Source organism: Macrosteles quadrilineatus, unplaced genomic scaffold, assembly GCF_028750875.1.
Source record: "Macrosteles quadrilineatus isolate MER2022 unplaced genomic scaffold, UCM_ALF_1.0 Scaffold_1__1_contigs__length_201487025, whole genome shotgun sequence".
NCBI classification, from domain to species: domain Eukaryota; kingdom Metazoa; phylum Arthropoda; class Insecta; order Hemiptera; family Cicadellidae; genus Macrosteles; species Macrosteles quadrilineatus.
In genome coordinates this window covers 98,704,440-98,723,289 of record NW_026542594.1, presented here as the reverse complement: position 1 = coordinate 98,723,289, position 18,850 = coordinate 98,704,440, and the positions used below count along the sequence as shown (strand labels likewise).

General features: G+C 34.6%; 1 protein-coding gene across 2 annotated transcripts in view; it reads left to right on the top strand.

Moving 5' to 3' along the window:
• The first annotated feature begins 1,877 nt into the window (after positions 1-1,877).
• The window catches only part of LOC128994176 (E3 ubiquitin-protein ligase TRIM37-like), a 154,782-nt gene continuing 137,809 nt past the window's right edge, over positions 1,878-18,850 (top strand). Inside the window, exon 1 of one of the 2 annotated variants that reach the window (XM_054418650.1) lies at positions 1,878-1,970. Coding sequence is in view for 1 of the 2 variants with exons in the window: in XM_054418575.1 (XP_054274550.1) it covers positions 7,352-7,402 (51 nt within the window). In the remaining variant the exon portion in view is untranslated. Of the gene's footprint in view, positions 1,971-6,966; positions 7,403-18,850 lie in introns of those variants that run through there. The other variant, XM_054418575.1, reaches the window with a different exon arrangement.

Genomic DNA, 18,850 nt, shown 5'->3' with positions numbered 1-18,850 from the left:
CAACACATTTCTTACTGGCATGACGAAGATGTGAGTCGCCTATAAGCAGTACCCTCTTGAGCTTCTTGTTACTGTCATTCGAACACTGAGGCCTCGTGGGGGTGGATGAAGGTATTACTGTTGGAGGGTCAATAGTAGAGGTAGTTGTTGGATGTGACTCGACAGTGTCTATGGCAGCTAGGGACAGTTCGGTATAGAGATCGGCGGCAGCTTGGCTCTCCTTCTCTCGCGCCGACATCGTCCTCACCTCAGACCGCAGAGCCTGCAAGTCAGCCTCCAGCACCTCGATGGTCGTCAGCAGACATCTACGCTCAGCATACAGCGCTTCCACCTTCTCCTCGTGCTCTAGTTTAAGCCTCTCGACATCAATCTCTTCTAATTGGTTGCGACTCGCCTTGATTTGTCGGTTTTCCTCCTTTACTTTCTTTAACTGTTCTGTCAAACGTGAAATTTTCTCGCTACAGTCATCTTCAAGCTCATTGTACTCTTGTGCTTTTTCTTTGATACTATTATTTAGTCCAGAAAACTTATTTTCGATAGTAGACACTTCTTCACGAAGAATATTTAGGTCTTGGACAAGTTCTTTGTTTTCCTTACTAATGTCATTAAGTTTTGATAAAAGTTTGGACACATGCGGGACAAGTTTTTCAATCGAATCCACACCAAATGTGGCCGAGGTGCAACGTAACTCACTGTAAAACTTAGATACAAGTTCAATTACATCATCTTCAATATAAAAAAGACCGTCAATAATATCCAGAAGTTCTGAAGATCTAGTTACAGGCATTTTAGTCAAAAATTAAAAACTAGTATAGTAAATAAATACCTAACTCAGCATAAACTATAATTTATATTTTAACAGAAAAAGAGGCAACAAAACAATTCAGGGACAAATTTACGCTAATAAAACTATATATCCGATTTAACAAGAGTAAAAATCTGAAAGAAACATTTTAAACACAACAAAATACCAATTTTACAGATCAACAAACTTTTATTTACGTTGAAGTAAGATAAAACCAGCTTTTTTTATTATTATTTTTTTTTATTTTTATTTTTATTTTTTTTTAATAGTCAACAGATAAAATTAACTAGCTAAAAATATGAAGCAATTAACAAACGGACATAAAAAGCATTTAATTAGTCTAATTGATAAAACAATATTAAACAGATAATAGTTGTTCCTTCAAATTCCAATAATACCAACGCAGATCTGCAACTAGGTTTCAGTTTAAATGAAGCCGCTCGCCCGAACGTACGGCCGCGGCGAATGAGTTGAAGGGGGTCCCTCGTTTGGGGCAAAATACAATAAATATGAAAACTCTTGTCCCAACGTAGAACGTAACTTGTAAAATTGTGTTGTGTTAAATGGAGATTCACTGGAGTTCAAATACTTTTAAAAATAAAAACATTGCTCCGTATGTTTTATTAAATGTTATTCCTTTCTTTTACCTCTAAGTATATACCAATCAGGATTTTAAGGGGTAGAAGTATATTATATCCATTAAATTTAAAGGTTTTGTAAAATAGTAATTAATTAAGTTATGCGTCAAAATTTTGATCTCCAATTTAGTCTTTGTAGTCAAAATCATATAGCACCAGTAAGATTTTTTAAATCTATATATAGACACTTTAAAACAACTAGAGTCGTCTGATGTTAACAAAGAATTACATTTATTGGGATTGGGCGAGCGTTGTCGACTGAAATCGTAAATAAGCGAATAAGCAGAAGCAGCTGCAACAATAAATGATAATGAGCTGATAAGGGATTCTGTCTAGTACTGTCTGTCTCACGCACGCGCATACACACACATAAAATGCCTTATCGCCTATCCAAAACAATTTAAATCACTTTACTCCCATAGTTTGTCCTTTGAGACTAGTGGTCACGTCAAGTTGGTTGAAATTGTCTTACTTTTGTGTTATTTTATTGTAATTCTGCAAACTAACAGTACAAAAACAAAGCTGAAGTAAGTACCATTATACATAATTTTAAAGCTAATGAAAGCAGCTACAACTTTTGTATAAAACATGTTTTCATAAAACGTCATTGAAAAAAGTTAAGGCGACGAAAATAAAATGATATGTTCAAAAATATATAAATATTTACATTTTTATACAAATAACGAACAAACGGTAAGAGCTACGACGAAAGTTAACAGAACAGGATTGTAGGAAATTTTATAACAAAGACAATAAAACGAATTGCAATTCAATAGGTCTACGTTGTTTAACAATCGAGAAAAACGTGATTTACGAAACCCTCCCTTGCACTTTATATGTTTAGGGTGGTGTAGGGTTGAGCAAGGGGGGTAGGGGTTGGGACTTTTGGCTGAACTGCTGAACACTTCTCTTCTCTAAAGCACGGGTCACACTAGGCTGGCATCAGCGGTGAATTGAAAGAAGCCGCTACTGTCAGCTTGATGTGACCACAAAATTCGCAGCTGGCATCGCTAGCCGGCGAGTATTTGTCAGCGGCTGGTGAAGTTGGACATGTTCAACTTTTGGTAGCGAGGCAGCGGCGACTAGAGGTCACGTGACCACTCGCACTCGATCGCTGACACCAGCGAGCAGCGTAGTCTGACCACTTCTAGAAGCGTGCCAGCGGCGACCAAAGGTAATATCCAGTGTTGGTTTATTATTATTATCAATTATTTAAGATGGGGACGCCACTATGTGCGTATTTTAACCCAAATATGAGTGAAGGATGAGTGTAGGACTAGTGGCGCGATCTTGTAGTCTTGTTAGTGACTAAGGCCGACATGTTCCTTAGACACAGCTGTTAATTAATAGCCCATACAGCTAATGGCAACTAAGGGACCTACAGTTTATTGTGGAATCCAGTTTAACACAAGAGGACAAAAGCAACCGTCTCAAATTTTTTAATTAGAGGCCAAACTTAATTCTAGTAATGCCTGGAATGTATGTGGTGACTGGTGACATTCGTAAAACATTTTGGTATGTTTCTGATTCTTTTTTAGTGCGTTTAAAAACGTGGTACGGTATTTTTTTTAAAGTATTTTTATTTGTAAATTATTTGTAACCAAGACCTAATCCACTAACGTCTCTTCTTGCGGTTAAGCATCTTTTAATAAAATAATTTCTCTTTCACACACATCCTCAATATTAAGTGCTGGATGAGGACCCAAAAAAGTACACAATGGCAACAAGAACTTAGCTAGTATTGTAGCATAGAAATTACTGAGCTTAGGTGGTCGGGGAAGCAGGTTATTGATTTCTTAAATTTATTCCAAAACTAAACGTGCTTGTGGGACGTTTCTTTATAGAAGTAAGAACATCAAATAAGCAGCTTACAGTGATTTGTTACAAAACCTCAAAGCTGTTCTTTTCCTTTTCACACATCGTTAATATCGCGATCACCAGTGGCTGACAAGCAGCCTAGTGTGACCCGTGCAAAAGCCGCTGCTTGATGGTGCTGGTGCCAGCTGCTGATCACCAGTGGCTGGCGAGCAGCCTAGTGTGACCCGTGCTTTAGGCTAATAATAATAACTAGGTGAAACCCGTCGAAATCGACGGTTATTTTCAAGGATTACGCTAATTCATCTAACTGCGATAAATTGAGTGAAATTGTACATATTTTGAGCATTTAGCATTGTTTAAAGATTAATAAGTGTAAAAACAATAATGATAGTTACCAAATATGGTTGATCATTCAATGAATAAAATATCTCCCATACTGTACGTCATCGGAGTTATTAGTATATTACTGGTATCTCATCGTTTGGATTAAACTTTAAATAGTATTAAAATCGTATTGGTGGATCTTTTGTAGTTAAACACTTCCGTGATTTCATCAGTGTAATGCAGATTAATCTATGATTTAATTTGAAAAAAATATCTGTTTGTTGGGAAGACACGTTCTAACCTCAAAGGGAGATATCCATTACAGTGTAAGTTTGATTTTTCCTTCGTCATGTCGCGTCAGTTCATATCGTACTTCTGTGCTAATGAATAATCCTCTATCACAGTTTTGAGAAATTTGTTGTGGAGTTACTGTTAAAGCTGGAATTCCTTGACATGGGGGATGTCAGTTAGTTGTCTCAGCCATATCAATTACATAAAGTTGTCAATATAATCTCTCTACGGAATGTGAGGTGTAGTGGAATATACTTGAAGTGAAGTTGGCTTTTATTCTTAAACTGTTAGGGGCCTCCTCATTTATATGGGGCTTCATTGACAACAAATAATGCAAATGACATAGCAATGGGACATTTCCAAAAAGCAAAAATACTGTAAATTTGCTGTTATGTGGTAAATATTGACGTTTACATGCATTGTTAATCAACGTATCTTATAAAGGATGATAAGATCTAGTTTAAAAGGAATATAACCTTTCTGTCATGACAGTAGCTGCTTAAATATTATTTACTCATTGGGCCATATTTACAGCCAAAATGTTGTGTTATTTTCAATAACATATGGGTAAGTTACATAGATTTTTTTGCTGCTGATCAGTGCACTTTAAGAATATATATTTTGGAGATAAATTAAATGGTTTTTGTTGCAGAGTAGCGCTAGTAAACATGCACAACCCTTTTCGTTAGTCTAATAACATTCAAAGGCTCTCTAAGAATTCAAGTTCTTATTTGTATAGGTACATATCTATATTATGTTTTCACTAAGCTGAATGAATACATCGAAGTAACCTCTCTGAAAAGTCTGCAGTATATTGCAGTTTTCCAGCTTAATGACTTTATTTATCATGCAAATATTTCTACATAAATATTGTAAAATGTTTTATCCAGTTGCTGTAAACTACTATCAATTTAACAAAATATGGACACGGCTCATATAGGCACCGTGCCCTTCTGCACTTGTAGGCTATTATTTTGTATTGTATTACACAATTTAATATTTTTCCAATGATTGAAAACATGTATGACAATAATCTCATGAACCTATGATGATCTGTCTAGAACAATATGATAAAAATAAAGACAAAAATGGTGAAAAGGGCAGTCACTAACCCGTAAAATAGATATAAGGTCAATAAGAAATAATTTTAAGAGTTACTGTGATAAAAGGATTTTCCACTGATTTCGTGATGGTATATATTGCAAAACATAACATGATACAGAAAAAAAATAATTTTAAAATCAGAAAATAACATTGCAAATGCTTCTTTTGGACAATTTAGTAACTCCCAATTGTGTCTTGTTTAAAATACAATTTACAAATTAACAGCTGTTTCATTAAAAAGTATTATCCACATGGCCAAAATGTAAACAAATCTGTAGAGGGATCTTTAAAGGCTTCTGGGGCATAGCCCTAAGGGAATTTACTTCGTTTTTCTTTTGATAACCCATCTACAGACCAAGACCTTTCTTTTGACACCCCTACCAAGTTTCTACGCCCAGCCGTTCTCTCAAATTAGTGAAGACAAAGTTTCCAATTAAATTTTTAGATTCCCCCATGTTAATCTTATGGGAGAAAATCCAACTTTGATGGAAGATCCTGCCCAAACTAATAAAGATATCAAAAAACGAAAAACACTTTGCAAAACTACAGATCAGGGCAATTCTTTTGACATTTTAATCATCAAAATCGGTCCAAAAATGAGGGAGTCTGAGTTCTATTCACAAAAATCGGCTTAGCGTATTATATATACTAGTGTACCTGTTGCTCGAATTCGAGCAATTGCGAAGCATTACAGGCGACTCAAAGCTTATGGAAATACTCACGATCTACACAACAGTTAGATATAATCAAAATCTTTTGTAAATATCTTATCTTTTTTTAAAAAGCTTATCTTGTTTTTTTAGTGTTTTCTACAAATTTTTCCCTCTCATAGCCTCATTAGGTAGTCTATGACAACGATTATAAATGAAAAATAAATTATTTCTATATCTTCTGCTTGGTTGTGTTCTATGACTTTTTCTATGATTCCATTGTTTGCAAATCGATTATTTCAATGATTGCTCAAGAAATGTATAACAGTGTTAATTCAGTTTTATTTTTAGCCCATATCAAATTTTCCAGGATTTCTCGCTCTTTTCCATTGTAATAATTACACCAACCCAAGTTTCGTCTACAGATGCAATATGCCAACGAATATCACCTACGTACAATCTCCAAGAAGTGGTAAAAAAGGCAGAAACCAACCCATACAATAGATATAAGTTAACTCCAAAAGAAATAATTTTAAGAGTTACTGTGATATTAGGATTTTCCACTGATTTGGTAATAGAAAATTATATTGCAAAACATGACACGATGCAGAAGAAAATCCAATTTATCAATCAGAAAAACCCATTGCAAATACTGTACTTCATTTTGACAAATTCATTAAATCACAATTAATTTAAATATTAACAGCTGTTTCATTAAAAATTAGTGCAGAATTATGCATATGGTCGTAATGTAAACAAATCTGAAGAGGAAACTTTAAAGGCTTCTGGGGCAGAGCCCCAAGGGAATTTACCTCGTTCCTCTTTTGATGGCTCATCTACAGACCAAGACCTTCCTTTAGAGACCCCTACCAAGTTTCTACGCCCAGCAGTTCTCTCAAAATAGCTGTGACAAAAACCCCGTTTTCCTCCATAAGAATAACATGGGATGGGAATTTAAAGGCCACTGGGGCAGAGCCCCAAGGGAATTCACCATTTTTTTTCTTTTGATGGCTCATCTACAGACCAAGACCTTTCTTTAGACACCTCTACCGAGCTTCTACACCCAGCGGTTGTCTCAAAATAGCTATGACAAAGAAAAACAGTTTCAAATTAATATATAGATAGAAGATGGTAGTATTCGATGGGAAAAAATCAGCTTGTTTTTTTTTTTTTTTTTTTTTTTTACGAAACAGGTTGATTGGGCTATCAACACGAAGTCCACTCCACTGCCACTCCACACCACAAACATCCACAAACAGAATCAGCAGAAAGTCTGATCCTGATGCTGATCTGACGTCTGTCTGCTCGTCTCCGTCTGCTGTCCTGAGTGGTCCTGACTGGCTCGTCCGTCACGTCAATAATTAATTGTCAAATAATATCAATTGTGTGGTGATCCTGAGTTACTTAGGCCTACTGTGTTTGTGTGATTGTAGAGTTCGATTCGTGTGTTACTGTTATATAGTGCGCTCAACGATTGAACTGCAATCATTAATTTGTTTATTAAGTCACTAATCTAGATTGAATAGACTTAATGTAAAAGCCTAGGCTCAAATCAAATTCTTATAAATCGGACTAGGCCTCTAGGTAGAAAGATCAAATAGGCCTGAGACATTTATGGAGAATAATTCTAAATTCTTTAATGAGACATTTTTGATCCAGTTCTATATTGAAATTAGTTTTTAAAGGTTTTGATTTAAGGTGGCGGCTTATCTAATTTGATAATGGCTGGTCGTGAAAAGATACAGAAAAGCGAAGATGACCACAGTGTAGAGGTAGGCCTACCCTTCATTTAATCCCATTTAACTTAAGTTAGTAGGTTATTTATTAAACTGTCCGGAAATAATTGCAATGAGGGTGACCAAGAGTATAATAGTACCGTACACCATTGTTTTCAGGTACCGGGTAAATATCTAGTTTCTAATGATAGGCTAGGTGGCTGCACTTTACTTTAGGTCCTACACTCATTCAAAGGTAAGGTTAACCTAATCTAACTAACCAAACGATGTAGCCTATCGAATGAAACAATCGAATAATCGATATTTTCATTCGAATGAATGTAGGCTGGACCTAAATTAAAGTGCAGCCGGCTAGGTATATAAATTACTAGTTGTATTAATAGTCAAAGCTAAGACTTAGTAGCCTACTCTTGGTCATCCTCATCGCAATTACCAAATGTCCGTTTTCACACTACATGACACGGCACTGGTACAACACTGAGATAACAAATAGGTAAGTTAAGGCATTTCACACTAGGCCTACGTCGACGGCAACTGCACAACTCTTGGTCGTCGTTAGACAACTTGCCTCCTTTTGAAGTGGGTGTTTGGCACCATGGCTGATTATAACAGAAGATTGTAAGTTTTATTATTTGTTTTATTAGCGAATTCAAAATTCAAAATTCTTTATTAAGTGCTCTTATACAGCTTAATAGCCAATTACATAAAGCACTAATACACAATAACATAAATTACATGCACGACAGCTACCCTACAGCAAACAGCATACAACTTTAATACATAAACAACAGCATAGCAACGCTTGTGGCGCTGCCTACAGATTGACAGGCAAAGCTCTCTCAAAACACTTAATGCTTTTTACCATGCGGTTGGCATTCTGGGTTATAGTAGTACGTTTTCTGTGCTTATATTCAGAACAGGAGTTGGTTTGCATATTTAGTGTGCATTTTTCCAGATATGATGGCAAAACTATAACTGTTTAGGAATACGTAGGCCTATAAACCTTCTCAAATACAATATCTGACAGTTTCAAAGCCAAAACGAATGCTTCGCAATTAAATGTCACCTGATCATGTTAGTCCATATTTTATATCTAACGATGAAAGGAATTGCTTTACAGTATAGATCTATGAGGCATAGCCCTAAGGTAGGCCTGTAATTGAAAGTTACTTTTCACACTGCTTAAAAATAGTTTTACATTACCTCAACCTCACTACTGCACACTTTATTCGGGTTGAAATTTGTATTAACAATGGTGCTCTTGTCTTTTCCACGAAAAATAAGGACATTAATGCGTTACCAATAGACATACACTCACAAATACAGAATTGAGTCCTCACAACATTTTGGAGTCCAGACAGAAAACGCTAAAAATCATACAGTAAGACATCAATCTATCTATATATTAATAGGCAAGCATGTTTCTTTAAAACCTTTTTTCTCAGCTCGTGTGAATCGTAGGGAAAATCTACGCATACCGTTGGAAAGCTATTTTCCTGTAGGTGTGCAGAATCCCTTTATAAATTTAAATAGGCTCAAAGATAAGCACAAAAAATGAGTTTAAAAATTTGAAAAAATTAACATGGATCTTATGCGTTGCTATGCTGGTTACGAAATAACAACGAAATATAAACAGAAAATCAAAACAAATGGAGGAAACTCCAATCACATGTTTTATTTACAGTGTGGGGTGAAAATAGATAAGTGAGTACATTACATATTTTTGGTCGAGTTTCGACCACTGGACGACCTCTCGTTTAATTTAATAAGCAATAAGGTGTAGTGTTTATAAATAAATAGTGAAAATAGTGATGTGTTTGTAAGTAAAAATGATTCTTACTGCTACCACCGGTTCTAAGGAAAAGTAGCAGTACCTAAAACCAACGTTTACATTTGAGAAAAGAACTGTAGTACTTACGACTAATTCAAACTGCCCTTCTAATCAAACTGTATTATAGGTGTTAATCTCTTGGCAAATATATAAATAAATAAATACACAGGCCACAAAACATGTAACATGTAACGTTAACAACGTAAAGCTTTAAAAACTCACTATGGTTTGCTAAAAAAAAAACTTTCACTTGATGTGGTGCAGTACCGAAGTTATTAATCTCCTTTGGTTTTAAACTTTTTTAAAGTTTTCGAAAATCAAAGTTATTTCCCATTAATAGCATTATTTGTAAGCAGCTTTTAATGTTAACATATTAATGACAGTTTGAAGAAACCACCTTATCCAAACAAAGATTTCTTATTTAACAGATTACGTAATCTCTAAACGATAATCGGCACATATATCTAGCAAACATTCGGAGGAAATGTGACAAAAACGCACAAATCTGGGGTTTTGTACGTTTGTAGTTTTATTTCCTAAGTAGGAAAAGTACCGATATCGTTGTCGAAATGTAAGTAGAAACCAAAAGTGACACATTGGAAAAGCGAGTTTAGCTACATTGAAACCTCCGTTACGGTACGATCACAGCGAAATCAGAAAGATCTTCCAAGATCGCAGCAACATCCACGATCACCCAGTGCAGTTGTGATTTTTTACTTTGCACTTTACACAACTGAACTTGAAGCGCCGTCAATGAGTGGAAACCTTTGTAAGCTACGGTATTGGTGACGATAATTAAAAAAATGTAAGTTTCCTTGCACTAATACAACACTAATTCACGGTATTTTCCCCGATTATCAAAACTCAATAACATTCGTTGATCTTGCGATTAATTAAACCGGTTAAGTAAGGCACAACGTTTTTAATCTCACTTGGTTTGGATGTGCTGACAAAACTTGATCGGAAATGATTGCGGTATTTGTAAACAACTTTTAATGTAAACACTAGAGAACCCGTGCGGCTCAATGAGCCGCATAGTATACACAACACCGAGGAAAACGTTATGCTTAATTTTTCTAGTTACATCTTAGATTTGACTTGTTAGAAGCTAATTTTAAATATCTCTATTTGCGTCGTCAAGGTAAACCTTAATTATTCCTGCTCTCAGTCTTAACTGGTAACTTCTAATAAATGCTAAACGATCTGCTTCAATTCGAGCTAACATGTTGCAACAAAGTTTTTCCAGCATTGAGAATTGAAGAAAACTGCCTAGGCATCCCCCTAATCAAACAAATTTTCTCCATAGAGAATCCTGAAAAGTGGAGTTATCAACCATTTAATGTGCTCCATCTTTTACCCACAAACTCAGGGTTATCAACTGGAAAGCCATAATCTGCTTTGAATAGGCTTAAGCAGCAACACCATTGATAGTTTGTTAACGTGTTGTGTGAGTCACAGTATACGCCCTGCATCAAAATGTTCTCACGTTGTTCAGTGGGGTTTCTCTTAACACCCCATGTCCCATAGCTTTGAAAGTATGGATCCATTTGTCGAAATAGGTTGGATAACTCTTGTAGCTATAAGATTTGGTTAGTAATTTTCATTTTATCTTTTTGAACAGCGTATATTATTTGCGAAACGGCACACGGAAGATTTCTCAGGTGCCGTTTGATGTTACTAACTGCTGACGTCACTTTGAGGGAACACCAATACCGCAACGATACGGTTTTGAGCCATCGGCCTCGGTGGTGCAGTTTATAGCGTTGCGGGCTGATAATCCGAATGTTCCGGGTTCGAATCTCCCGGCGGCACTAACTTTTTATCAACAATTTTTTCATATCAGCAAGTTTGGTTGGTTTGGTTAGGTTATTACAGTTTAATTTTATAATTAAAAAATCATAAAATTGAATTTTAGGCAATTATAATTTTATTTTATGAACAAAACTATTTTTTTGATTAGTAAACCTTTATTCGATTTTTCCATTATCAGCACGTTTGGTTAGTTTGGTAAGGTTATGACAGTTTAATTTAATAATAGAAAATTATAAAATTGTCTGTTTCTTCAGACGCAGCAGTTAGTGACGTCAGCAGTTAGTGACGTCAAACGGCACCTGAGAAATCTTCCGTGTGCCCCACCGTATTATTTGCCTCTCCTGAATCATAAAAATAAACTTGACTGTAACTACTCGATCGTTGAATACATGAACACTAATTCCTTCCCTTATGTCTAATATTGCCACTAAAATTCAGTAAAAAAACTTTGTATAAGTTTGTCCGAGGAACTGGCAACATAACCTAGAAGTAAACAATCCATTTGTGTTTTTCCTCAATTAAAGTAGAGCGAGTATAAGGTTCGCCAAGATTTGGTATAATCTTACTACTTGAACTTATCAACTCAAGGCATTATTATGGTTTCTACTAAATGTTTTGAAATATCTCGATCCGTCAGTGTCATAAGTAAAAATTTCTTGCATAAATTCATTTGATCTGACATTAGGCAAGTTTATTTTACCACCGTGACAACACGATTTGCTTTGTATATTTTTTCACTTCCAAAGTAAGTTGCATAGCAGAACTGGCAAATATTATTCATCTCACCAAGTGAATGTGTATCTGTTAGACCAGGCCTCCCTTTCTCTACTCTCCTTATACGCATAAGATACCTTATTATTAAATGTCTCCTCCTCCCGTTTTCAAAATTTATTCTTTGAACTTCACACATTTTCCGTTCTTCCAACAAAACTGATTAACTGTTTAACTTGGTCTTAATCTACTGAATATTAAATCATTAATATTTACTCCCAAAAAGCTAATGAGTTTCTTTTTATAAACAGCTGTTTTTTGTTTTTAAATTTGTTCTATGTATTTCTTATGGGGAGAACCCGACCTTTGAGAGGGTCTCACGCCCTTAAAAGTAGACATTTTTAAGTTCTAAAACCTTTTAGCAAAACTACATATTGAGACGAATCTTTTGACACGTTAAACGTTGAAATTGGTCCACAAATAAGGGAGGAGTTGCGTTAACAAAATACGGCTTCACGTATTATATATATAGATATCAGTGACAGCTAGAAGTGAGAACTAATCCAAACAGCTGATCGTTATTTCATAAAATGTAATAGGAAACATTGGGAGAAAATTTGATAAAAATCGAACAAAATTGGGTTTTTGGTGGTTTGTTATTTTGTTTTCAAAGAAGCGAGGTCATGTTTTTATAGCCAAAGACACTCTTACCAATCCAGTAAATACATAAAAATGATTAGAACCTTGATCGGTACTCTAGTTTTCTAGGAGTAGGCCGCGTAAAATGACATTTTGGTGTTACAGACGGAGTCACAGAATGGACAAACAAACAGACATACAGACAGAAATTGAGATAAGACTCGTTTCGGCTTTCTTTGGCTATGAAACGTAAAAATAACCAAAAACTGCATTATTCTAAGCAATGTACAGACAAAACTGTAATTTTATTTATATAGATAATACTTATAGATAAATAAATAAATAAATTACAGATAAATAAATAAATCTATATGCACTAACAAAGAACCATAAATAAACAATAATATGCAACATACAACCAGCAAACATGACTAATTGGCACTTTTCATTAAAAATTATTTATATTACTATTTAATTTAAATCTAAACATACTTAAAGAATCATTAAAGATATCCACTTCTCGGCAAGACAAATTATATACGGTAACCTACACATGTTGTTTAGTGGTGAATAGAAGCCTAAATTAGTTTTTGAAAATGGTATAAAAATAAATTTGCATTTCGTGAGGTGAGGTGAGGAACAGCAAAGCTGATACATGAAGCTAAATCACTATTGTCAACGCTACCATCCAAAAGCTTATAAGAAAAGTAATGCATTTAATTTACTTCTTTTTGTTAGGCTAGGGACTTCAAAAATATCTAATAACTCAGAATATGGCATCAAATTAGTATAAAATCCAAAAGCTAGTTATAAAATAAAAATTTTAAGAACTTCTTCTGAATGTTCTCAATCATATCTGAAAGATAATTTACATGAGGATACCAAATCAATGCTCCATAATCAAGTTTAGATCGAACCAGAGAAAAGAATAACAACTTTAAAGATGTGGGGTTCTCAAAATATATACTTGACCTCTTGATAAATCCTATTAATGAGTATGAACATTGACTATATAACACTACTAGTAGTGTACACTAGTAGTGTTATATAGTCAATGGTATGAAGCTTTAATGCAATCACATGATCATTAAATGAAAACTTTGAATCAAAAATTACTCCTAGATCTTTCATTGATGACTTTCCGTCCAATATTATGTCTTCCATTTTATAATCAAACATTATTTGAAATTTGGGTGTTTTTCTGGTATAGGAAACTACTGAGCACTTAGAAACATTGAATTTTAAATGCTTCCTACTCCAAATGATCAAGGAATCTATGTCTTGCTGCAACTCATAACAGTCATGTACATCATCAATTGTTTTAAATAATTTCAAATCATCTGCATATAATTTCCCTATAAGTTAGCCTACTGTAGGTCTTATGGTAAGACCTAGGCCCGGGACCGATTTACTTTTTTATTTTGATGTCCCCAGAGTCCAAAAATACCATCCGTTCAAATTGTTTTTGTAGGCCTAGCCTATAATATAACTTATAGGCCATCCTTATCTATATAATTCTGTAAGACGAAAGTTTTACCAGAAAATTGTGGACGTCTGGTAACTTTTAAAGTTAATTCCCAGAAAAGTGGGAGGTGTTTTAAATTAACCCCAGGGACTCGGGGAAAAATAGCAGAATTCCCATAAAGTTACCAAAAAACGAGATATAACAGAAAATGTAGTTATGTGCGATTGCGAGATTTTACAATCGAGATGTTTCGATTGTATTTTTGCTTAGCGAGAGGTTCTTACCATTTGAAGACCATCCAACTTCGCCAGTGGATTCTAATGATCAAAAGGAACAAAAAAGTGAAAATTAACCCTAGTCCAATTCAGAACAGTTTGGTCGTAATTGAGAAGTCTGTGTTTTCTAAAAAATATTTGACTTTGTCTCACTATTCACTTTATTAAAATAAAATAGCAATAATTTACACGTAAATCCAAGCAAATCAAGCTGAATTCAAAAGCCAACCATTCTGAGGCCAGGCCAGTAATGTTTATGAACAAATTTGAGTTGCCCTTAGAAACAGAAGTTAAATATCTAGGATTGATTTTTGACTTTTTTCTTTACTATGCGGCCGCTTTTATCAAGGATCAAAAGTTTTATACAATAAAACGAGTTTTATCGATGTTATGTTGTATGCAAATGATAAATTGTAAAATGATTATATTATTACTTGTTATTCACATTGAAAGGGATGGAGGGGGGCAACTACCTCTCGGGCACATAGCACATGACATGTTAACCGTGGGCCTGGAACTACCCACTTTTAAGGCTCTAGGGTCATATATGTCGCAATCAGACTACCCCCATCCAATCAGACAGTCTAAAATTTGCTTAGTCTGCAGATTTGCTGTGACAAGGGTATTTACTTCTTATTCTTAATGTGTGTCCACCAAAAACTATTTTTTACAAAGTGGTCCAAACCAAATCTTTTGGGTATTATGCCAGTGTTTGAACCCTCCTTTTATAACTTGAAGACATATATAAAAATATAACAGGCCTTAGTTGCCAAGTAACTTGAAATTATTGAATATTTAGAGAATTACTCATAAGTAGGCCTACCATAGCCTAAATTATTTGTAATGATAACAGATTACAGTATAAGCTTTTTGAAGTTTTTTAAGTTTGTTTTATAATTTTTCCTTCCTTAATGATTGATTGCATAAATATGATGAAACCCCGACTCACTAAAAGTACCATCCACTCTATGTCAGCTATGGTATGTTTAAAAATGTGTTAAATTTTCAAATAATACTGTAAGTTAGTTAGTTCAGTTGAATCAAACTCATACTTTAATGTAAACAGAATACCCCCGCCGCAGCAAACCTGCCGACTAAGCGAATTCCCAGTTGCCTGAATTGATTTTCAATTAAATGTATTTAATTAACATTAGGTTTAATGAGTACATAGGCTTGCTGCTACAGGTACCCTCCCTGTAGCAAAAAGTGTGTTTTTTAGTAAAATATTAATAATTTAGTACAATACCCCCGCCGCAGCAAACCTGCCGACTAAGCGAATTTCCATTTGTCTGAACTGATTTTCAGTTAAATATCTTTTAATAACATTAGGTTTAACGAGTACCTAGGTTTGCTGCTACAAGGAAACTAATAAAGTGTGTTTTTGAGTAAAATATTGATAGCTTAGTACAAAATAAATAAATTTGCCAAGTTTGATCAAAATATATCCATAAACAAGCAAACTACAACATTTGACAATATTCTCCATAAGAATAACATGGGAATTTTAAATTTACAATTTTTTTAATTTTCTCCGTTACTAATAATTGAACAAAAATTCTTTTATATACTAAATTATTTGTTTTTTTAAGCTCTTTAAAAAGGTCTAAAGAGAAATCGGGAAATTTTGTGTTTTTAGGGTTAAAAGTGAGAAAAACCAATTTTTACCCCATAAAACCCCCCGTAAAGCCCCGTTCCCATGGTCCGATCGTGCTGGTTCGCGAACTCATTCAAGTTTATCCCGCTTTACACCTTTAAACCAAATTTCATCAAAATCAGGCAAAAATTACTCAAGTTATCGCGTTCACGGACGTATATATATATATATATATAAGTCTATATATATATACATATATAAAAATTGAAACGAATGGTGTTTTTGGCCTCTGGGGACATCAAAATGAAAAAGTAAATCGGTCCCGGGTCTAGGTCTTACCGTGCCACCTACGGTAATAGCTACTTCCCTATAGGGAAATTCGCTAAAATAAAAAAAATTACCAAGTTTGATAAAAATATATTTATAAACAAGCAAACTACAACATTTTACAATCTTCTCCATAAAAATAACATGGGAATTAAAAAAAAAAACAATTTTTAAAATTTTCTCTGTAACCAATAATTGTAAAAAAACTTTGATATATTAAATTATTTGTTTTTTTAAGCTCTTTAATAGGGTCTGAAGAGAAATTGGGAAATTTTGAGTTTAAGAGGGTCAAAAATTACAAAAACCAATTTTTACCCCATAAAACCCCGTTCCCATGGTCCGATCATGCTGGTTCGCGAACTCATTGAAGTTTATCCCGCCTTACACCTTCAAACCAAATTTCATCAAAATCAGACAAAAACTACTCAAGTTATCGTGTTCACGGACGTATATATATATATACTAGAGGTCGTCAAGTGGTCAAAAACTCGACCAAAAATGTACAGATATGAAAATATATGTAATGTAAAGTATTATTGTATGAAAATATATGTAATGTAAAGTATTATTGTACAAACCTCTCTATTTTCACCCCACGCTGTAAATAAAACATGTGATTGGAATTTCTTCAAATTGTTTTGATTTTCTGTTTATATTTTGTTGTTATTTCGTCACCAGCATGGCAACCCATAAGACCCATGTTAATTTTGTATACATTTTAAATTAATTTATTGTGCTTATTTTTTAGCCTATTTTAATTTATGAAGGGATTCTGCACATCTACAGGAAAATATCTTTCTAACAGTATGCGTAGATTTTTCCTGAGATGCACACGAGTTGAAAAAAAGGTTTCAAAGAGACATGCTTGCCTATTAATATGTAGATAGATATACATATATACAAATTTGAACGAATTGTGTTTTTGGCCGCTGGGGACATCAAAATGAAAAAGTAAATCGGTCCCGGGCCTAGGTCTCGACCTCCGGTTGTAGCTACTTTCCTATAGGGAAATTCGCTAAAAACTAATTAATAAAAACCAAACAAATGCAAAATAACACGTGATAATTAATTCACATACACATATGGTCTTAAGTTATTACATCAGTTAAACACCTTTAATTCTCCCCTCTGAAATGTTTTGGTAACGATACTTCGCATTTGAGTTATTGGTCAACATGACGCCTCCAGACAGTTCCATTGTCCATTTGTACTTTATACAGAAGGTTGCTTTCCCTTTCCAATATTCTTCCAAAACTCCACTTGTCTTTTGAGTGTGAGTAATTTCTGGCTTGTACTCTGTCTCCCTCCTGAAAATATTGTGTTGCTTGCTTCACATGTTCAGTTTCTTGTTTACGTGTAGGATGTAAAAGAGCTATGTGTGTTCGAATCTTCCTGCCAAACATCAAGGAGTATGCATCATATCCAGATGAATTTGAGGTTTGACGTAACTGCATAAGCACTCTGAAGAGTGTGACATCTAGTCTCCCTCCCTCGTCTTCCATTGCTCTTAGGGATTTCTTCACAGTCTGAACATAAAGCTCAGCCTGTTTGACAAAGGGTGGTAAGGAGCAGTTGTTTTGTGTACCACGCCGTTTTCTGATAGGAACTGTTCAAAGACGCTAGACGTAAATTGACTTCTATTGTCAGAAACCCAAATCATAGGAAGACCAAATGTAGCAAATAATTTTCTAAGTTCTCTTGTGCAAAATTCTGTAGATGTATTCTTAGTAGGTATTACCTCAATCCACTTAGTAAAGGCGTCCACAATAATAAAGTACCACTGTCCTTGCATTGGGCCAGCAAAGTCTATATGTAACCTTTCCCATGGTCCCTGGGAAGCTAGCCATGGATGATTTTGTTCCTTTCTTGGTTCATTTTGTTTCAAACAGCATTGTTTGCACGATTTTGCCAATAGTTCTATATCTCGGTCAATTTTCTTCCATGCGCAATAGCTTCTGGCTAGGGATTTCATTTTCTCCATGCCTAAATGCCCAATATGAAGTTCATCAAGAACCTTCCGACGAAGGGATTGTGGTATTAGAACTCGACATCCTTTGAATATACATCCGTCTTGAAGTGTTAATTCATTGTCATGGTACCCAAAAGCTTCCACTGATTTACCTTCTTCAAGTGCATGTAGTACAGTCCAACCTCGGTAAAACGAATCTGAAGGGACCAAACTGAATATTCGTTATATCAAGGATTTCGTTAAAATGAGGTTCGTTATATTGAGGTTAGGTTAGTAGGAAGTTCGCTAAGTTGAGGTTCAGAACTAGTATCATAGGTCGGGATTTGACCTCAAAAAACATAATTAAAGTAGCATAGGCTACAATACTTTACAGTACAGTGTTTACATTGTAAAGTAGAACCTCAATTATCCGGGGTACTAAAGGGGAGGGATCTTTAATATTGCGCAATCATGACATTTCTAGTCATTGACCTTGGTAGAGGTTACGTTACAAACTGTAAGTTTAAAATCAAATTTATCTCTAACCCACCAAAAACCTAGCCAAACACCGTATTGTATAGCAAAAAACCATGTAAAGAACAAAACAGTAGAGAGTTTTGTAAGCTACTGCTTGTGATGCAGTACTGCACTTAGATCACATCAGAGAAATGTCAATAATAATCAACTATAGCATTGGCGTTGACTTTAGTGGAAATAAATCGTATTAAAAATAATAAAAATATTAGATACGGTAAGTCATTATAAAAGTCTATAATCATTGCCAACTTAAAGATATTAAAACACTTGTAAAAGGAATGTTAAGATAACAATGTTGCTATTCTATTTTAAAACGTTTTTATTAGGTCGCTTTCTTGTCCGCTA